The following is a 22,858-nucleotide window of genomic DNA, read 5'->3' on the forward strand; positions in this document are numbered from 1 at the left end:
ATGTGCTCCAATGAACTGACTTGAACTTTGCCGGTCTATTCTGTAATAAAACAGTAGCAGCTGCCGGCAACCGTTGCCCATAGTAACGAAATATCGAATCCACATAAAGGGCGCTTGCAACCTCACAGTGTGACTCAGTGCACAGTATAGAATTCGCGTGTGTGGTTGTAACGGTAGCGACCGTGCTAGAAACAATATGTTCCGGAATCGAATATCGGTCGTACGGCGAGCAAAAAACGCCTCCAAACCCAACAGCTGCAGCGTTCAATCGCCGCTGAGCTCAACCAATGAGGGAGGTGCGACAGGCGATGGCCCGAGCAGTCTGGCGGTAGAACTAGAACAATCGGGTTTTAGTCGTGCAAGTGAGCTAGTGGCACCTGCCTCACCATCATCATCAGTAGCGGCAGACGAGTCGATCGTGATGATGGAACATGGCAAACTGGTCGAAGGCATTTGCATCGACGAAACGGCCTTTACGCTGGACGATAGTGGTGAAATTCGGGAGAACGAGCTGCGTCTAACGGTGGAAGATGATAACGATGTTACGAAGGATCTAGATTTTAGCCGTACATCGCCCGCCCTGTTTTCGATGACCTCACCCAAGCGTGCCCGGATGATGCTGGAGATGCAGCGGTCGATCGATCGGAATCGATCCGCCATGACCGGTCCGGTAAGCAGCTCAACGCCATTTTTGATGCCGTCGGTGGAAGGTTCGGGATTCGGGAGCTCGCTGAAGACGACAACGCAGTCGGAGGTTTCACCGGCCGCTTTGCGGTGCAGTGTGGATGAAACTCCTGTGCCACAGAATCAACAGCAACGGTGTCAGCAGGAGGGACAGCGAACGCCGTGGAGTGGCCGCTCGGCGGGAAGCCAGTCGAAGCAGGCGGGAGCTTTGAAGCGCCAATCGATTGCCGGTGCGATAGACGATCTGAACGAGATGACGGAGGAGCTAATCGATTTTATCAAGGGCTTCGAGGAGAAGTACTCCACTGCAATCCATTAATGGTGTTCCTTATGGTTCGACTGAACTTGAAACAGAGGTAAATTAAAATTTTGCTCTGGCTCTTAGGGAGGATTGTACTAACCTTTCTGTACTTTTTTTCTTTTTAGGTTTAGTATAAAACAGATGAATAGCGTTGAAACTTGAGGTGGAGCTGAAAATGTTTCGGATCGATTTTCTAAATAAACTACACCGGTAGTTGAAGAGATGTACACATATAGTATCTATTTTTGTTTTTCTTTTTCATTCATTCATAATTTGTTATCTCTTTTAAAGGGGGGAAGGAGTGTGTTGCGCCCTGTGAGTGCCCACGTTGTACGCAAGAATCACACCACACTATGGAGTGCTCCTCCTTTGGAACGGTTTAAGCAAACGTTACAGTGCGCATACTATGTGGATGACGACTATACTGCAGAAAATTCAAAATTACGAATATGATCTATGTTTCTCTTTCATTCCGTATGATCACGAAAACCATCAGCAAATAGTGTAAAGCAAGGTAGTGTGAAATCGTGCGTAGAACGTCGGCCCAAAGGTCGGCATAAGGTAAGGTTTCGGCTCCATTCTTCTTATATAGCAAGGTTTACGTTCACGGTCGCAGAGTGGGATCTTCAGTGCGATTCAGTTGTAAATCAGCTTAGTCTCAAGTGTCTTATCTTATTCGTTAGTTGATATGTATGCGATGTGCAATTGTTTTTTTTTTCACTCTCTCTCTATATCTCTTTTTCCTTCGTCATGTTTTGCTCTCTCTCTCCCACTATTCAGTAAGTTTGGTTTAGCTTGCAAGCCGGCTTTGAATAGAATTAGATAGTGTTCACATTTTGTTTTTCGTTTTTCATTACGTTCTCTTCTTCCTTTGCTCTGTATGCAGGTGTATTTGATATGTCTCTATAATAGGATCGGGTGCACTTTCCTTTACTTGTGCTTAGCAACAACAGCTTGTTTTGTGTGAGTGTGTTTTGTCTGTCTTTTTATTGTATGTGTGTGTGTGTGCAGTGTTAGTGAAAGTGTAACTGGTTTTGTACACTGATATGTATTCTGATTTTTAAAATCATCATCATCATCACCTCTCGCTCACTTCTTCTCAACCTCAGGGCGGCTCACTCATGATCATACTCTAAGGGCTATAGCATTACTTCCGGTGCAACGTTAGAGGATCGCTGCTTCGATCATCGGTCTTGCAGCCTCCTTTGGTGGTCGGGTCCGTTTAGCGACCATCCTAGCCGTCGTCTTTTGGTGGGGGGAGTGGGTGATGGGTGGGGCTAACTGGAAGGTTTTCAGAGTATCGAGATGGGACATCGATTTCGTTCGACCAAACTACAAGGGTGAAGAAGGGCTCCGAACTCGTCGGCCCAAACAAACACGCTCACCAAAGAGGACCGAGACACGATGCGGAATGCCTGGGTTCGTATCGAGCATACATCTTTAAATTTGTAACTCGCTCAAGCTTAACAGTAGAACCTTATTCAAAATGAACCGTTTCATTTCGATGGATCCAACCTTCAGCCGTTTGATGTGGTTCGCGTTTGAATATCGTTTTTGAATGGAAATATTTGTAATTTTTTGCTGCTGTGCAGTTGGAAAAGATGTTTCATCCAGACACATGCGTTCGTCGCCACACATCAGCGGCTCGGCTTGATCGGGTCTGAAACGAAACTGCCATTTCAAACGGTTCTGGCGGTAGCTGGTAATTGCGTTCGCCTTATGAGAGAGCATCCAACAAGAACAGACAGACAGACACACTAGTGGGTTCTCTAGCGTTTTAGCAGAAAACTTGAAACGATGGGAAATGTTTCACCAGAATCCTTTTCCTTCACCGTTGATGCGACTCGTAGTGGAGATATTAACACACATATTACTAACAGCTTGCATCGTCCATCTTTTCCAGAGAATATCTTCTTTTCGACCATAACTTCTTCGCTTCTGCAATTTCGTTCAACAGACACATACACACACTGAATAATTAGTTGGGTGAAAACTTTATATTTTAAAGTCTGTACTTCTGTACTTGTGTGCGAGCTTGTGTGTATGTGTGTATGTAGAAGATTAAAAGTTCAAAATGCCTCAGCCAGTATGAATTTACGTAAAGGTTTTGTTTCCTTTACCTTTTAAGATTTTTGTTTGGTTTTGTTATTTTTTTGTTGTTGTTGGATTTTTTGGGGTTTAATTAGTTTTCTCTTCTTGTTGCGTCCATAGCTTACGATACCGATACTTTCACTCCTTTCCTTTTGCTTTCCTTACCCTAGAGTGGATTGTTTGCAACTTTGGAATTGATTTGTTTTATGTTCTTCTCTCTCTTCTCGTTCTCCTCTTTCTTTCTTTCTTTCAATAGTTTCCTCTTTCTTCTGCTGCGGCTCTAATGATCGCAACGTTAGTATATCTGTATATATATGTATCTGTATATATAAGTATATTTATATATTCATGTATAACGATATGTATTCATTGCATAAGAACCGATTATATCAGCAAGGGTATTTTATTGTATTGTTTTCAATCAATATTATGTGTGTGTGTGTGTTGGAGTGTTTGGGAGTGTTTGTGATTTTTTTCTCCTTTTTTTTCCTTGTTAATAATGTAATTGGATGTGCCGCATAATGGACGAAAACAGTTTTAAGCAAGCCTATCCCGGCGTTCACCACCCTTTGCCACACACTCTCGTCCGCTCGTTACACGCAGCTATCATACACAAGCCTAAAAGATGAAAACTGGAGAAAATGGGGACGAATGGTTTAAAAACGACACACAGCTGTAAAAAACACACACCCACGCATATGTTAAAAATTTGTAGCGAAATATCGAGTAGAGAACAAGACGTTGTTGCTTCGTTTGCATAAATGCTGTGCGGTTTACATTAGTGTTCATACCTTTTTGGGACTGTACACGTGGCGTCAATCACAGTGGAACGTTTAAGCATGTTTAAGAGGAAAAGGTGAACCATTCTCTTGGGGGCGACATTTAATTTACGCGTCTCCGTGGTGCGTTTGTATGGAAATAATACCCTCGGTTTCCCTTTCTACCACTGTGGCGGGTTCTGCTGTGATACAATACACAGTTACTACACACATTAGCAAGACTTTAAGACTATTGCATTGTATCTAGCTGAGAACGGAAACTGGTGGAATTACTTTCAATGGTAACGGAACTAACGAACCTAATTGACAATTTTCTGTTTCTGCTTCGTGTCTAAAGATAAGTGTTTGATATGTATTCGTTCCGATAGGTTATTTTGTTCTTTCGCTTGAATGCACTAGCTGGTTCTGCTGGGTATGATTTTTGCTTCGGTATCTGTGCTCTGCTATTTCCCACTATTGTGGATTATTTTCTATTTACTGTTTTGAATGTTTGACTATAACTGAGAATTTCATTCAGTTAGCAACGAACCCACGTTTCGCTTTCCACTTAATTTTGATTGCTCTCGTAGTTTTTTTCTCTTTTCTGATTTTAGTTTTCTTCCTTTTGGCGCTACGGTACGGTTTTTGTGGGGGCAAGGTAACAGACTTCATATAAGAGTTGAGTAAAAGTGTGTGTTTTTTTTACACGCTTCCAGCGTTTGTGCTGTCCAGGCTGTCCAGGATTAAAGGGCCATAATTTGTCTCACGATTCGGAATGTTCGGTTTGATATACGATGTTTCGTTTTTGCATGGTTGTTGGGTGCTGGTGCCGTTTTGCGTGACATTTCCCACTGGTTTAGTGCTTGTTGTAGATGATGCGCTTCTCACCTGCAGTATGCTCGATCTGGTGTTTTACCTGTTGTGTAGGCAGAGCGACGAAGAGAAGGATACGTTTTAGAAATTAATACTGGCGCATTTGTTACAGTAATGTTGATTGAGATGTAATAGATTATTTGATTAGGAAATTTGCCAAGATATTTGAGCAAATTGGAAATTGATCCGTGAGCAAGCCTTTTGTACGAGAAATATTGTTTAATTCCTTTTAAAATTTCAGAGAATCGTCTCAGCTATTCTTTCAATGGCAGTAATAATAAAAATGACAAATTTATATATCAATGAAAATTATTTCAGGAATTGGATTGGAATTCGTATTTACTAAGCTTTTTTTTATTTTTAACGTGATCAGTTTCATAAAAAATGTCTACTAGCTTATTTAAATTAAATAAAATATAAACATTTTGAATTTAATGTAATATCAATAGCTTAATCTATAATGCCATACACAACAAAGTGTATCAAAAATTATAAATTGAGCTCACATTCATTAACAAAATGAAATTCAAACTTTTCAATATTGTTAAAAATGCTCAATAGCTCCTGACATTCCTAACGAGGCTCTGCTGTGTCATGTCATTGCCGTCGTTACCATATTTACCTGATCGGCAGCAACCGTTCCAACGCAGAGCAGAGGATCTTTGAAGTACGAGCATACCTGCAGTGGCAAAAAAAAAGAAGCATAGCATAGAATAGAAAATCAATCATAAAGCAATATATGCCCAAGAAATACGGTACGGTAATTCACAATCAGCTAGCAAAGCCACCTGTCGTTTGGGTCGTGGTGACAACGCGCGATGATGATGATAGAGGTTAATTGAGGCGAATTTCCCTCGCTAGGAAAATCATTTCCCAGATGAGGGTGGATACAAGATATAGCCGTTTTAATAGAGGGGGGAAATGGGGGCAAAAACCAACAGGGAGAAGAGAGAGAAAAAAAGCACTATTGTTGCAATCTTCCTTACCTTACGAGGCACTTGTCGATGTCTTCTCTGCACCTGACAGCATAGTCCGCTGTGTGTTGGTTCAGGCAACACCATGATGGGAGATAAGAAGAGAGAAAGAAAGGAAAGATGGGAAAAGTAAATCACGGAGCTTCGTTTTTTCTTCTTCTATTGTCGCTTTCCATCATCATCTGAACGTGATGGGTTCGGTGTCCCTTTGCCTTTGGTGGACTGATCTCTGACAGGCTTATGCAGTACTCAGCTGGATTAGCGTATTACAGAAGGCTAGCTTGATTATGAGATTACTAGCTTTTAAATCAACCATTTTAATGGTTGATACAACCAATCTTTTAAATAGCATCTTTTGAAGTTGTTATTTTCTGGGGGGTTTTTTTTTTGGTTGAAACCTTCCTGGTTTTATGTTACGAAAACTTACCGCGTAATATCACAGTCACTGGACGTGATGCAATCTTCGCCGTACTGCTTGGCCACGATGGTTGGCGGTCGGCACACGCTGGCACCGCTCAGCGCCGAAATGTCGCACACCAGCCCCGACTCGCAGTCCGAATCGTGCCGGCACAGCTCGCCATACTTGCGTCCGTACAGTGGCATGCACATTCCCCTGACTGAAATTGGCGAAACTTATGGTGTGGTGTGTTGCGTACGAAATAGTTTTGGCGAGGATTGTTTGGTGGGTTTTTATTTTTTTGGTAGAAATTGAAAAAAAAGAACAGAAGAACCGGACAACGAACGCACGAATGAAGAGAAGGTCGGGAGGAGAGAAGGGAATTCGATTCGATTAGTTTTGCCGTTCGATTCGTCGAGAGTAGTGGGCACAACAACATACGGTTCACATGTTTCACACACACACACACACACACACTCAAAACACCGAATGTTACAGAAGAAGGTAAGACAAAGTTGAGGAGAAAGTACATCCGTTACAAAGCGAAAAGCAGCTATGGAAAGTTTTAAAAGTTGAACAAGTTTGCTTTCACAGAATGGAACAAAAAAACATTCAAGGAAAGAGTAAGCAGTAGTTTTACGACATGAAAATAGCAATTAATGTTGATGGCAGTTTTCACCGTGTCATGCAAGAGCGTTTGATGAGAAATGTGCGCTGTCGCTGTTGTGTGTTATTCGTTCGAATTATTTATATTACCTGCCCCCGGTACGTTGAATTTACAATGCATTCGCTAAACGATGCTAAATATTTATTATTCAGCTCCGGTGCTCAGCTGAAAAACGCTCGCAGTGAAAATCTTTTTACGATCGCTCGCATGATTAGCTCATTACGTATGCATGTGGGGACGACGGTTCGATTTATCGCTGGAAGTTTTTGTCGTGTTTACGAACACATTACGGTTAAAATTCCCGGATGAGAGATTTTATCGTTGTTGGTCATGGTTTACGGTGGAACAAAATGGTGGATATGGTTGGTAAATGACTTAAGAGGTGTATGATAATATTGTATGTATGTGTGATGTAAAGTCGTACCAAAATGATCAACAGTTTTTGGGTTGATGGAATAACGTTTGCATTAAAAAATGGGTTAGCTGTAAATAAAAAAAAAAAACTAAAAGAGATGATTTCCTTCTATTGATGTCGTTTGAAAGATAATTATTAACGCTTAGTTGCAAAAATAAAGCTACGATCTTGTGAGGTGTCTTTCGTCAGTTATCCGGAATTTTTGCCCGGGCACACGAAGCCGGATTGAACGTAAGTTTTTAAGATCTACGTTCAATTTTTATCAATGCCTGCTCAATTGTCGGTGACCAAAATGTTGGAGCAAAACTTTTGCATCATGTTGGCTAGAAAATGTCCATGGAACACAGCTGGGGAAGGTTAAACCGGTTCGCTAACTAGGGTGTGTTATGTAGAAATTCCGCCAAAATTCGCTTACAATGATCGCATTAAGTTTTGGCGTCATTGCTAGCTACTGCGAAGCCAGTGAACTCGATTTCTGCTTCCTCATATGTTTTTTCATGCTTCTCAGGTACTATTTCAATCTTTGGCCGGTTGCGACGACCTCCCAGTCAAGCGACCACAGTGATGTAGAGACTTTTCCCTCGATCTTCATTTTCAGCATCATTTGGAGCTTCTTGTCGCTCAGGGTCGTCGGCCATTCGGAACTGGGCTCTCTTTCGATGCTCTGATTGTTGTCTAATAGTTCCAAGATGTTGAAGTTGCCGGAACAAGTCTATGACGTCCACAAACTATAGCACGGAGTCCTTTTAAGACGCTACGGGATGCCGTTCTATGGTCGCGCACGTTTCTAAACGAAGTTGCCTCACTTTTCGATAATCACCGTAAGAGTTCGACTGTTAAAGGAGTCAAATTTTGTCTGTTGACTTAGGGATACTAGTTTTTGAAAGTGCTATTCACGCAATAAACCCATGGAAAATCGACAATTGTTGTCCATTTTTTAATGCAAATGGTTGAGTAAAATGAACAATAACATAAATGTTATAAATAAATCAATTAGAATCATAATGCGGGGACTTAAACCCGTTTATTAAAGCAATTTGACATAAAAGGCAAGTATGACAGAAATAAAGTACGTTTATTTATAACCGTAAATGCCAATAAAAGAATTAGTAACAGATCTGGCAAGGCTAATTTAGGGATAAAGTAAAGAACTTAAAAATTAAAACCGAAAGTAACTATTGCTAAGATGGAACGTAATTTTAAGAAAACGTCATGCTAGATCATTTCTTTAAAACATGAAACACGAAAATACGAGAACTGTGGGTTACATTGAAATAAGAAGTTGCTACTTTCTGTAGAGCATAACCCATAAAGGCGGCTGGAAATTTTCATCATTTTTCCAGATAATAAAATACATCAGTTGAACGCACTGGAACGCTTTTTTGATTGCTCTCTCTCTCTTGTAAAAGAACATCAAATCAGATTGATGGGTGGGCGCTTTTTTTTTGCTCGAAGCAAGCCTCCCGCGCCAAATGACAATGCAATCGATCTTGCATGGAGACGCCCGGTACCTGTCGTTGATGAAGGATGGATGGTGTTATTTTTAGTGTGGCCGCCCTTGAACGGTGTCCGTCCTGCCGGAACGGTGTCATGCTGTCAAAGATGATGATGGGTTTTGATGGTAAAATTTGTGTACGGACATAGATGGTCGATACGGCGCACGGGAAAATGACGACAAAAAAATATTGGTTCGTCTGTTTGAGGCTTTTCAAAAGGAATGCCAAGGCACATTGGGCACAAGTTCGTATCGAATCGAAACATTATGCAAAAACAGAAGAAGAAATTGCTATTCAATCTTTTTTATTGAGTTACAATAATACTTGTCGAAAATATTTTATAATAGAGTAGAGATCGAGATAAAATGAACAAATTTATCTTTCAATATACTAAAGTAATAATTATAGAACAAAGACAGCAGAATAGAATACTTCTTTATTTACGCACAATGACTTTATTGTAACTATTGTTGTCAAATATCTTGATCGCTTTTAACACAATCGACCAAAAAAGAAGAAAAAACCCAATCATCACCAGGACCATTCCTTTACCGTCGCTCGTCCTGTTTTCCAATCATATAAAAAGAAAATATATTTATCATCCCATTCCACACACACACACCATCCACCACCCTCCGTATCCGGCAAGAACAGCCACCAATCCACAAAACAAATTACATCCGTATGCTCAGGCTCATCCTTTGGGAAGTTCGTGCAGGTTCGTGCATGGTTCGTCGTGTTTCAATTGAACAAAGTGATGTTTATTGTGTGGAAACAGAGGCCAAGCCGAGCGCTGCTGAACAAACAAAAGAACTCGAACAAAACGTACAGCGTTATGTTCATTTCCTGTTTCCTGTTTGCTGTCAAAGGGGTTGACTTCCCCCTTTTACCGATGGTTCTTGTTGGTGGCAGAGCGAGCGACACGATTCATGGACGCTACGCCCCGAGCTGTTCGAGCTTGTTGTGCTGGTACAGCTTGTTGGGCTACACGAGCAAAACACACATGGGACCATGTCACATTTGTGTGGCGATGCTTATCGATACACTCGAACTCGATGTCCGCTTCGAAAAAAAAAAAAACGCTCGGCTGGGAGGTTGTATGCAGATAGGAGGGCCTTAACAAAACTCCAACACCATACACAGACTCCAAAGGACTTGAATGACGGGTGGCAATCTTTGACTTATTACTCCTACCCACAGAATAACATACACACACACACACACACACGTGAATATACTGAGTGGATGACCCGGACGAATCAAAGGAAAGTAAAATGTATCTCACTGGTAAGGTGCAGTGTTCGGGGAAGCGACAAGGTGGGGCAAAAAATTAAAAGCTCCCCCAGGGGCCCTCAGCAGCGCTCTGTTAGGACGAGCTGTTCTGTGTGACGTGGTCGGTATTCGTCCTACGCTCCGAGGTTCATAAACCATTCACTGGCTGTCATGGTACAAACCGACCGGGTCCCCCCTATCTTTCTCTCCTGTGACTCTAAACGACCAGCGTCATGTCATTGTGCTTCCAGCACGCACATTCTGTCTCTACGCCCGTACCGAGATCGGATGGTGCAGACTTTGAATGACGAGGTTCAGCAAAGTGAGGTTTATTTTTGCCAGTTGATTGGCCCGCAGCAAAGGGACCGCAAACGACCAGAGCTGAGAATATGTACACGCTTTTTGGTCGTTGTTTTTTGCATTCTATTTTTTTGAGTGGGAAGGATGTTACACGCTGCAAAACATGGGTAAAATTCAAACCCGATGCGAGGCAGGGGTGTGTTGTTATGTTTTTGCCGCATAATGTTTATGTGGTGACTACAGCGCACACACACACACATACCACATGTGCTTCACGTTTGGAGACGCCTCTGCAGCGCTGTAGACGCTATAGAGCGAAGGTAGTGAAATGAAGCTAGTAGCTAGAATGAGGTGAGCTTAAATGGATATTCTTGTTTCATTATATCATAACAGTCATTAATTTACAAAGAGAGCAATTTAAAAGCATTACAGTCCGAGTGGTGTGCAATAAATGGGTCAAAACATTAAAAGATTATAAAAAGATTCCCCCAATACATGTGGAACATTACAAATGCTCTCGTTTGAACGTAATTCTTGATTCGGTTGTTCACTTAGATAGCAGCCTAACACGTCTAATGACCATTATGAAAACATGCTCTCAAAAGCATTGGGCATCCAAGGCCTTATGTTGCGTGTTGGTAAGCAGTTTAGCGTAAAGTAGCTCTAGTATATTGCCATTTCGTTTTCGTTTAGAATTTTTGAAGTGTAGTATACATCTTTACCCATAAGATTACCTCAAGTTGGTTTTATCGTCTTTCATGATTCCGTAGCTCTTTATGTCCTCCGTTTGGTGTTAGGTGTATGGTTATTTAAATTGAAGCATTTTAAAGCACGGTTAAATGATGGCATGTTGTTTATCAAACTTTTTTGAGATTTATTTGATGCCCCATAATTTATAGAAAATCATATTTAAAAGCGTTATTTTGTTTAAATAGAACAGGGCTTCTCCACAATAAGGCTGTTAAAAATGTTAACGATGCCTACTTTTCAATAAAAAATGTTTTATTTAGTTCATTACTTATTTCGTCATAAGTATATCAACCTTTATAATAATGCAAAATTATTATAGTTATTATATTCTTTAATAGTATCCCGAAAAATGAGAGTAAAAAAACATACTGATTATACAAATAAATATTGAGTATAATTTGAAAAGGTTTTTTGTTTTATAGAAAGTTTTAGAGAACGCATTGGTTGTAAAAGAACTCTCTACAAATTCTACCTTTAAGGTATGCATACCTCTAATAGTTTCCTCTTTTTGATAATATTCAATTACAACACCGTAATAGCACACGTTCGATCCACTTTGCTCTAATTTGTTTACTTCTGCTCGATACCTTCGGGCGCTTTTTTCTTAGTCCTTCTTCCACCCCGAACTCGCGAGCTGTTACAACGATACAACGATACGATACGATACAACGATCTCGTACAACGCCAGTCGTTCGGCACCTTCTCTTACGAAGGCTTTGAAATATGATTCAGGTTGAAGCTGCATGTCTGATTTATATAATCTAATACACGTTTTGCCGGCCGTGATTCGCTATCAGTTCATCGTAAACCTTCTCTCTTTCTCTTTTCTGCCCTGCTGCTAAGTTGATAGCATTATCAGGTTAACACCTTTCTCGGCGGATTTACTGGATTCCAATTCAAACTCCCACACACACAATCCTGACCGATAGTAAGAGATTATAAATAAATGATTATCCTGCACCAATTTCGCCAACGAAAGCCCGAAAATGTAATAACGTTCGTAGAGTTGAGGGCACCGTTTCTCCTGTCGAGTGAGCGAACTAAAAGCGCTCAATCCGCTACAGGGATACGTCCAACACTCGCCACTGTCTATTGTTTTGTGCTATTTTCTGTTGTGTTCCGCCGAGGCCAAAGCCTAAATCAAGGTAAGCCACCGACATGATCCTTCAAAAGATGAAGGTTTAATAGAGAGTGACGCGAAGGCGCCGACAATGACTTTCACAGAGTGTGCACGCAGATGAACCCATCCTTCGTGTATTGTCTTTTTTTTCTCCAAGCCTGCGTGTATGTGAAACGTGGAACAATCCTGAACGGAAAAAGCTTTCCATAACAATGGGAAAGGAAAATCGACAAAAGCGCCCTTTTGCTACGTTCTCGGACGTTGCTGGCGAAAGGGCGAAAATCAAAATGACAGCGGATTAGGGTCAAGCATATAAAGCAGGGGAGGTCAGAATTGAGATTTGTGCACCTTGAACGAAACGGTAGTTTCTCGGAAGCTTCTTTCGCAGACAGGAAAAACAACAAAATCTGTATCCTTATTTATGACGTGAAACGAAAAAGGAATCTGTGGAAGGACCCAACGGAGGGCAGCGAAATAGCGAACCTGATCCAATAATCCCATCGCATGATGAAACCTGATTACCTCTACCGCGCACTAGATTGTGGGACGGTCCTTTCACACAACAAATGTTGATCCCAAAAGTCATAAAAATATCATATGGATATATAATTAATTTTCAAACCCACGCTTCCGGTCACTTTCGGCAGTGGGGCGAACCGGTTCGTGCTACAAAGACAACAACGGTTGATTGCATCCCAACCGCTGACATTCGTTTGCTTCCCACTCTTCAACAGGGCGGGGTGAACCAGTGAATGTAATTAGAATTTAATTGACTTTCTCCCACGCGCGCGCGCTTCCGAGAGCGGTACGAGGGAGTTGTTCATTTGTGTGTTAAGTTACCCCTTTTCGGAGTAGCTGATTTTAATCATTTCACCTGGTGTAAACGGAACGAGCAGCTTTCCGGCTTTGTAATGCCATATTAAAAGGTAACGCTGCGAGTGAAATTAGTTGCGGTTGTCAGCGTGAGTTTGTGTGTGTTTGTGTGAGCTTTCCATGTTCATTTTTCTTGTGTTGTAATGAGATGATAAATCATCTCCTAAAGGTAAGGAGCATTTCGGGGAAAAGCTCACCAAACCTCCTCGGAACAGATGCGGCTTTGAAGCGGCTGTTTGCACCGGAGGAAACCGCGAAACCTTGGCTTGTTTAAACTTTTTTAATCTTTGCGCGTGACGGTTCCCGTCATTTGTTTGTGTGGTGGTTTTTTTCGTGTGACATTTGTGCTTTTGTGAGCAGCTTTTACTGCCATCTTAGTGGCAGTAAACAATGATCCTTCGAAGAAGTTTCCCCAAAGGTCTCAAAGACTTGGATACTAAGCCCACCGTGACGTTACATTCCATGATTGCTTGTCACTTGCTTTTTTGCTGCGATGAAGAATGGATTTATGAGCCTTTCAGAAGCAGAAAAGCAGAGCTTTCGGGGGATGCACTCAAGAATGGGTGAAATGAAATGGAACATCAACGGAATGGTAAGGAAGCACATTCATAAAGATTGTGAAAGTAGTCGGAATACATAGAAACATCGAAAAGATAGTCAAGGAGATGACACTGAGAGCAGACACAACGAGAAGGATAGAGAGACAGTTTGGAAGGAAAAACAAAAAAAGGTAAAACCATCGCATAGATGCACCGTTGCGGCTTACCATCGTCCACGGCTACACAGATAAATCCGGGACAGCAGTACTCGTTGGCGGAGCACGCCCGGGGATAGCACGGATCCGGCTCGTAGCGTGGGCTTTGCTGTTCTTCGTCCAGGATTTCGTTCTGCAAAGTAGAAAGGAAAGCAGTTACAAAAGTGCATTAGAACGACAACGAGCGATCACATTTAATGCTTCCCGAACGAGAATGTATTTAAATACACCTAGGAAAACGTAAGCTGCTTAACAATCCGTTACACTTTAGAAGCTTTCACAAGAAAGGCTGTCTTACAGCAAAAAAAGAAAAATTCAAATTAAATTATACAAGCGCTGTAACATCCCTTTCCCGGGCGGGTCGTATCGTGCTGATCGATATTTACGGTGTAATACGGCAGCATACACAGAGGCTTGCCAAAACTCATTTACATCGCGACACACGAGAGAAAAGGTGTGGCAGCGGTGAAAACGGTAATGAAAGAAACTCCGCCGTGCTCGCAACCATGTGTGGATCCAAATTTGGAATTATCCAAACATGAAACATGGTTGCAGAACTTCTGTTAGATTGGTAAACTTTCCATACCGTGGGAGGTACGCCCGTTTCAATCAACGTTCTCGTTGGCGCGCGGAATAAAGGAAGAAAAAGCGCCCGACGGACCGGTATGTGTGATATGCGTTGGCGGTTGATTAAATTACCATGTAAATGTTATTACCCCTTCGGCTGTGCCCTTCTTTGGGGCTTAAAATCCCCCAAGCAACGGGAATGTTCGTTGACATAGTTTCTACCCAATGGTTCAGCGCGTTCGAGAGAGGCTATGGACACCAACATGGGTTGGATCAAATTGAAGTTAGAATGAAAAGTTCGAAGTTATTTCCACGATACTATGATTAGTTTTACAAAAGAGGCTTTAGTTTTTAGTTTTAAATGGTTTTTTGTTATTTTAAAAAGTAAGCGATTATCATGAAATTACTACGCGTGGTTGAATGCGTGTAAGAATTTCTTAATGCTCTTTAAATTTAGCAGAGCAAATGTAGTTATTATTTTGGAAAAAGTCTATTGCACTCTTGTACTTCATAATTATACCATATACGATTCAAATATATAATACATAATATAATAATAACATATATAATCTAAAACTATTTATATGTATACATAGCTCACCAAAATCATGCTGTCGGCTAAAACAACGATAGACTAAAACGATCATCCAAAACTGCATCTTTTTGGGGTGTAGAAACACTAACTTCAACAACTGGAGTCATACCAGTTAAATTCTGAGATCATTTACTAAACTATAGTCACGATCACTTATATAACATGCATTTGTGTAATATTGTTCAATAAGGAGAAAATTGGCCTGATATTTGATCCCTGTATTACATACAAACAAAGCAGCTATTCTTAAGAGTACATCTTTCAACATAAGTGATCTACAATGATGATTCATAATATATTAAAATCATATCATACCACATATATGTACCCTAATTTCCCGTAAATATGATTCTTGCATACACACACACACATTGCATTAAACTGTTTTATAACTGCGTGTAACTCGGCTGATTCCGATATGTTCGAGATGTTAAACTGTTTCCATAGATAACACTGATTTGATTCCTTTCTATTTACTATCTGTTTCTCGATGTCTTTAAGCGCAATAAAGATATTGCAACACACCACCGTACTGGTTTGCCGTGCCGCCACTCCGCACACGCACGTCCCCCAAAAAATCGCATGTGACTATACTCACTGTTATTGAGCCAATTTACGTGGAACAAGATGTGGGACTTTTGGGGGATATAATCTTACGCTTTTATCACATTATTGGAGGCGAAAATAAAAGCCCTTTGCAATGGTTACTATACTTAATGGAGAAAAGGGAAGACACGAGCTCCCACCTTTCACTGCCATTAAAGACAAAAAGGACAAAAAAACAAAGCAAAAAAACAAAGCAAAAAAACTGCCGGAAGGTAATAATATTTTATTGGATGTGTGGTCAGCCGGGACTTGTGTGTGTGTGTGTGAGTGTGCTGATAGAAGCTTCCGGACTGGTGGTTTGGCACCGGTTGTGTCAATATTTATTCACTGCCCAACGGCGTATCGATGAAATGGGTGGAGTGGTGTAGGTGTAGATAAAAGCATGATAAAAATTCGATTTCGATCCGAACGCACCAGAACAAAGCAAAGACATGACAAAAAAGTCCATCCAATATGGAGGATACTCCAGCAGGTTGACATACTTTCGCTTGGTGTGCTGTTTGGTATAAAATGTTTCACTACTTTACCACCAATATTTGAACAACGTGAATTTAAAAGTACGATAACAGATGGTGCTATACCTGTAGGAACGATTGTGGCCGGTAGGATCCTCCGTGGCTGCCGTAGCCCATGTTTGCTAGCATTTCCGGTGAGAACCTATTGAACAGCCCGCCCCATGCGTTCACACTTCCGCCGAGGAGTAGAATCGCACCGATGGCCATCCACAGGGCAGGAGATTTCATGTTGAAAACGGTGCTGCTAGTGAGGAAAAGGAGAAGAATGTTCAGATTAGTATGAGAATTATTATTAGGCATTTATGGAGATATTTTTCTATACATTTTTAAACATTATCGTATGCTGCTTTATGCTGGATGTAGCTCGACTCATATTCAGCATATCTCCCCGTAGGAAAGACAGTAAAAATCGTATATAATATTGTTTTCTATAAACGGGGGCACAAGGGTTAAAGATAAGATGAGCTTGGACAAATGTTGTTATGTTTGTGGACATTACTTTAGTTCATTCGCACGACAGCCCTTATTTACCTTATTTTATGTTTTAGTGCAATAACTGGAGCTAAAACTAAGACCTATTATTCACAAATTTTTAGTGGTTTCTAATTTGCTACACTAAATTAACTATGATCTTGTGTCGTACTGGTAGTCGTAGTCTATTGATTAGCTCACGTGATGTGCTTTGCTGTCTGTTTAGCTTAGCCATGTAACACATTCTAACAAACACATTGCTTAAGCCTTAGGCCTTAGTCACTAACTTGTTGCGTATAATTGGTTGTATGGAACAAGTGCTTCAACTTGTATTATATTATTAACCTTATCGCTAACAACTGGTTTTGCATGCAAATCTTCAACATGATCATTGTAACGGAGAGTTTCGATTGGAGAGTTTGAGAAGGACCTAAGAACAGAAAGTCCAAACATAAGAAATTTTGTTATACCCTTGTTGTTGGCAAGGAAAATATCATGAGTGTAGTGACTGATCAGTAAATCAAGATGATTTGTTTCAATGTGTTGAAAACTGTGGTCAAAGTATAAGTATAAATATTACCAGATTCATCCTAAGAGATTCGGGGATATCCGTTAATTGTTATTTATTTCTATAGCTCTTACGAGTAGGTGCATAATTGTCCTACTTCTATAGCTCTTACAAGTATGAAAGTTGTCCACATCAAGACATCAAGATTGGTTATTCTTTGGAAACAATTTAATGGGTTTTTAGCTCATGTAGTTGTTATGACGCCTTTAAACAACGCTTTTCGATTAATGTGATTGCGATTTCTGGAGAAATAATAATTCTCCTTATGATTTATCGATTCAAGTGCAGCAATATCCATCAAAAAGTTTCGTAGTACCCAACACTGTACGATAGACTTAGGTACTTTGTGTTTATTTGTTTTCATATTTCAAAATGCGATTTCTGTCTTAACATCTGACGTAGATAGTTTGTACTAAACTAAAACGTGTACAATACGTCTATAGGCATACCACACCTAAGCTAGAAATGGGTGCTGAAGTTTGTGTTGCTGGAAATATTTTCTGAATTCTATCTCAAATAATAGAAAACGATTCCGGAAATCGTTTCTTAACCATGCTTAACTTTCATCGACCGCATTCGATGCCTTTTTCTGAGCGCCCGTCCCGAGTGAATTTCTTCAGAATGCTAAACTTTCTACTCTCAATCAACACAATTTTTCATTCCTCTGCAAAAAAGTACCCATACAAACACACTAACACTAAGCACAGTTTCTAACAGCAATCAATCACGATAAGTCAACTGGGACAGTTTGTGCAGCACGTACAGAGTATGTATTTTGTTTTTGCTTGCCTGGCTGGTGTGGCCACCTTGAGCAAAAAAAAAAAAAACTTTGCTTTTGTGAGGCATAAAAAAAATGGTCATACAGATTTATTTCTTCACCGTACAGCAATGGTTTCCGTTGTGCGGCTGTTTTTATTCCCCGCCGAGCCCCCGTCCGTGTGCAAGTCAGCCGGCAGCGCAATGTCAACCGTTAGGCAGGGTATTTATGTGGAATATATGCAAATTACTTGCCAGTTCAAGTGCACCCAGTGCCAACCATAAACTCAGTGAACTTGAATCTTCTACCAAGTCGTGACTGGCTGGGATTTTTTTTTTATTTCTTGCTTCGCCCCATTCCATTCCGCTGGTGAAAATGCAGTTGAAAATGCCATCTGAACACCTGAAGGCTGCAGAACGCTACAAGCGACAGCAAAAAAACACCAGCACCACGACCGAGCGTACCGAGCAAAACCGGGCAAAAGTCCTGACAGGATTGTGAATGACATTCACAGCTAACGGGCACCAGTCGCGCTCATACCACTGCAGGGTCGTCGTAGTCGTCGAGGAAAAGTTGTTGACGCCATAATGCAGCTAAGGCATGGGATGAAAGTTGATGGTTTACGGTGGCTGGTAGCAAGCGCTCGTGGTGTTTGGTAGCTTTTGGATAGAGAGTGTAACGGTCCGATGCTACGGAAATGGTTCTTGCATAGGTATGCATGGCTGTGACACTGTAATGATTGGCGCTTGGGAGGGCGTTGAAACAGAAAAGCATAGCTAAGAAGGAAACTGTTTCAACTGTGCTGCTATGTGCGTGTTTTTCGACTTTGAATAGAGGTCATAGGTTACTAAAAATTTGCCTTATTTGCTGGTTGGAAAATGATTAATGTTGAAGGAGTTGCCTATTGAAACTGAGACTTGTTTTGTGGATTTTTTTTTATTAATCCTTGGAACTATCTACAAAAAAGCCTATTTTCTATTAGAATCATTCTTTCGCACAACTTCCTGATGCTAATCACAGCTCTAAACACCAAATAGAAAGGCAGGAAATTAATACAACAGCACACGTACAAGCCGTGCTAGAATTTATTGCCTCCGGCTTGCTTTTACTCGGTGGTGGGGATCATTCCTCCTTCGCATATTGCAACGCAACGGAGCGAAAACTACTTCGCACTATGAAACTTTTGCCAACACCACCCTTCTCTCTCTCATATCGGCCGACTGTGACTCATCCGAGGCGTGTATGTGTGTGTTTGTGTGTGGTGTGTATCACGACGATAAGATCCTGGTGGAACCGGGGCGGTATTGCCGGAAGTGTGCAAAGTTGAACCCATTATGACCTTTATAGCGTCACCTCTTGGGGCTTGTGAATGTGCCCGAGGATGGACATTAATGCGGTGGAGAAGAGGACGCGGGATGTTTTAATTACGACCAGAACCAACCTTTAATACACTGTACCTCCCGATGGGGAAAAGGGGTTTTCTTGCTGATGGTGATTATTTGTTGACTTCCGTGCAAGATGTCTGATAGTGGGGAGAACATCCATTACCGAAAAAAAAGAACTCAAGTATAATGAACAAAGAATAAATAGCACCAGGCCAAAGTGGTCAGATGTGCTCGTTTCGATAGTGCAAACTGTGATAAGAAATTTCCTTCTAAATAGATAAAAAAAACTATTATGAGAGAGACTTGTTCTTATGTTGTGTGCTAATCTTTTTTTTTGAAGAATGTATTTATCTGAGTGTTTTACGAATTTGTTGGATGATCTTTGACTAGTTATGTTAATGAATGTCCATTTAAAAATCGTACACATTTCTTCATAAAAGTCCTTTGAGCCTGGTTCCATTCACTACCAACGTCATAGGACATAGAAACCCGCTGGTAGCGATGTTTATCGTGGTAAAAGAGCTACGCCTAAAATAAATACGTCTGTTAGACGAACACACTCATCAATCACACGCCCCAATGAAAACGAAACACCTAATGACAGGGTATTTTTTCTTCGTATTTTTGCGTGTGTGTGTGTGTATACATTCAAGGACCAGCATATCAACAAGGGGAAAGGTGTGTCATGATGAATGATGTGCATCCTTTTAGAAGTTTCAGGTGAGCTTTTTGTTTTGTTCAGTTGAGTTGGCGAGTCGATTAGCAAATAAAACAAAAACATGTTTGCGATTTTTGCGTCGTTGATGTGCTGTTAAAACAATGCGACGGTAGTGAGTGGGATTTTTATCACAGTTACAACTTGAATACTTGGACAAGGGAGTGGTTAATATGAACTTATGTCTCATGCATCAAAGTACATGTTTTTGAGGCAACAGAAGGATTCAGTGTTTAAAGGATGTTTGTTATGGGCATTCAAAATATATTTCAATTTTTAAATAATCTGACATCAACGAAGTGAGATGATTTTACTTGATTCACCGGTGGATATAGTACTAATAATATTCATAATAATATTATTACATAAGCTTGAAGTACAAAATGAAAATCTCATAACAAGTTAGGGATATTCTAAGAGATAAGACTTCCAGCATTTGTTATATTTTTAGGACATAAAAATAATGTAACAGTGAGGTCAGATGATATCACAGTGCTACAATCGCACTGTTAGGAATAAATGCCGTGATTGTCTTTTTCCAAATTCTGAATTCATATTGTGACGTTCTTTTGAATCGTTAATTCGTAGCGCGACATTGCCTCAAAATAGCAATCTGCCCTTTATCCAATTTTAAAGTGAATTCAAAATAGCTTCTCAAGAACATTCAACCTAAGGCGACCCTTTCTAATATTTGATGCAAAGAGTTCTAAATTTATTTTTCCACCCACCATGGGGTATCATTTTCCCATAGCTCACAGTCTACTGCGAATCGATTCTTCGGTGTGCAGTCAACGATAATCGACGCAATGGTAAATCGATTCTGAGCCATTTGAACCGTGGCATGAATAAATGAGAGTTTTTCTTTACCATGGTCAGTTTACATTATAGGTTAAACACACATTAAACCTTCGTTTCGACGTACTGTGTAAAAGACGAATCTGTTTTTTTCTGTTGACCCCGCGTAATACCTTTGCCCTTTTTCCCGTGGGGAATGGTTTTGCAAATGTCAACGTAAATTATAAATATCATTTCTGTTCGGCGTAAGGGGCAAATAAATGAAGCAATTTTAAAAAAGGGCTACAAAAGGTTATATTTGGTGCAGGGGAGCAAATGTTGGGGCAAATGTCTTGTTTGCTCGAAATTTTTTTTATTCATAAGGATCGTTTATAATAAGTTTCTCTGCCATCTAGAATAACAATTTATCTTTACCTTGGGTTCAGTGTAAGGAAGCTTCTTCCAAGTCACGCCAAACGATACTGGCCGCTGGAAGTCCCGTTGAGCTTTTTAGCAAGCAAATGGGCCCGTCTACGGTTGAGATCCGTTAAACCCGTTTAAAGCAAAGGTTTGCAAGGTCACACTGCAGAAGGTGGAAATCACTCGAATTAGATTTGCTGCTCCTAACACTCTTTGTGGAACTGAAACTTCTTCCACCGCAATTTCACGCATCAGACACAAACACACACCGAACAGGAAATAGACCTTTTTTTGGAAAATGAGAAATTTACTCGCATCAACACACTAACACACAAATACTCAAGTACTCGCACACACACACACACACACACACACAAACACTTACACGCTCGCACGTGGTTTGGCACACACGCTAACCAGCAACCTGCTAGCAATCTAGCCACACGATTCCGACGACGTTCCAGGCAGCAGCAGCAGTGGCCACAAACTGATTCCTCCTCCCAGTGCTCCCGAATGCTCGGTACAGGATGCTACCGATTATCGGTGCTTTTCGATTACTTTTCCCCACGCGGCCACCTATTACGCCTCCCTTCGCAAGCTGTACTAACTTCACTTTTCACGCACACACACACACAGACACACACGCACGAGCACCTTACTGGAGGGCGCGTTTGGCAGGGGTTTCTCTGTCGGTGAGCTCTGGCAAGCGAGCGTTTCCACGGTCAAGAGTGAACTGCTTGTCAATGGCACCGGACGGAGCTGAATTAAATTGTCCGAGGACGAAAACGCAAAAGCTCGGCTTCTTGTATCCTTGAAGCGGGCGAGAGCGAGAGAATGAGAGAGAATGGTAGCGTTCGGCAGTTGCTTGGAGAGCGATAGGGTGTCAAGGTAACACGCTAGCTCGGGAAAATGAAAAAAACATCTTTCCCGAGAGTGAGAAAGGATGAGACTAGAAAATAAAACAAAAGAAGCTTCTTGAGTTCATCATTAGGTTCATTAGGGAATTTCCTTGGAGTAACGTTTAGGCTGTTAAGTAAGAATTTTTATATTCTACAAGATGAATTGATATTTTACTGTAAAATGTATACTGTTATTTACGTCTGAAGTTTAATTTATAGATTGTATAGTTGATTTGAATGTTCTTTTACACCAGCGAGCTCAACAATTCAACTAAAAAAGGCATATTTGATAACAAAATTCTATTTATTATATTCTCAATGGTTTTCTTCGAATTAATTGTTTTGATTTATGATCCGCCATGCCATGTCTTTACGGACTAATACATCCTATTTCTACAAAATCCTCAACGGAAAATCCTTCTATTGACCTAATAAGCATGAATGAAACGAAACAGGTTCTTAAAACCATCCTTTATAAACAAGAGCACAGATTATTGCTTCGTTCCTTCGTTCCTAAAAACACCACTCCAGTCCATCGTTGTGAAGATGGTCCATTTGGATGTGATTTGTTTGGGAATCTGCAGTCAAAAACAGTATTGTAGGCCTCTTGTTCATCAGCAGAAAGTGACCCAATGGATGAGGCTCTCCTAAGAAACCGGGAAGTGTACGGATTCCGGTGGAAAATTACAAACATAAAGAAAGAAGCCAAAGATGAACTCCAGTCGGCTATGTTGTAACGAAACGCGAACGTCTCCCGACATTGGAAGCTTACGGCGCTTGGTGTTGGTGTGCGTCAGTTAATAAACGAATCTTGATCCGAGTGTTCGTCGGAAGCACCATGCTCTCGCTGTGGGATGTGCG

The 22,858-nt window shown here is 40.9% G+C and overlaps 2 protein-coding genes across 5 annotated transcripts; one reads left to right on the forward strand and one right to left on the reverse strand.

Annotated features, from left to right (window-relative positions):
• The first annotated feature begins 196 nt into the window (after positions 1-196).
• LOC121595808 lies at positions 197-1,369 on the forward strand. 2 transcript variants are annotated; one of them, XM_041920045.1, is made up of 3 exons: positions 197-1,040; positions 1,111-1,195; positions 1,277-1,369. In XM_041920045.1, the coding sequence occupies exon 1, from the start codon at positions 197-199 to the stop codon at positions 1,001-1,003; it is 807 nt and encodes a 268-aa protein (XP_041775979.1). In that variant the 3' UTR covers positions 1,004-1,040; positions 1,111-1,195; positions 1,277-1,369. The 2 variants fall into 2 exon arrangements, with proteins under 2 accessions (XP_041775979.1, XP_041775978.1); XM_041920044.1 differs by having other exon boundaries at positions 1,111-1,209; positions 1,277-1,364.
• LOC121595809 (prohormone-3) lies at positions 1,200-21,855 on the reverse strand. Of its 3 annotated transcripts, none has more exons than XM_041920049.1 (8): positions 21,484-21,855; positions 21,114-21,261; positions 16,075-16,252; positions 13,738-13,858; positions 6,109-6,298; positions 5,694-5,742; positions 5,330-5,386; positions 1,200-4,750 (listed from the first exon to the last, which is right to left on the reverse strand). In XM_041920049.1, the coding sequence occupies exons 3-8, from the start codon at positions 16,234-16,236 to the stop codon at positions 4,691-4,693; spliced, it is 639 nt and encodes a 212-aa protein (XP_041775983.1). In that variant the 5' UTR covers positions 16,237-16,252; positions 21,114-21,261; positions 21,484-21,855; the 3' UTR covers positions 1,200-4,690. The 3 variants fall into 3 exon arrangements, with proteins under 3 accessions (XP_041775983.1, XP_041775980.1, XP_041775981.1); XM_041920046.1 differs by having other exon boundaries at positions 6,109-6,313; XM_041920047.1 differs by having other exon boundaries at positions 6,109-6,313; positions 16,075-16,249; positions 21,484-21,854.
• Positions 21,856-22,858: the final 1,003 nt, after the last annotated feature.

The sequence above is a fragment of the Anopheles merus genome, chromosome 3R (assembly GCF_017562075.2).
Source record: "Anopheles merus strain MAF chromosome 3R, AmerM5.1, whole genome shotgun sequence".
NCBI classification, from domain to species: Eukaryota; Metazoa; Arthropoda; class Insecta; order Diptera; family Culicidae; genus Anopheles; species Anopheles merus.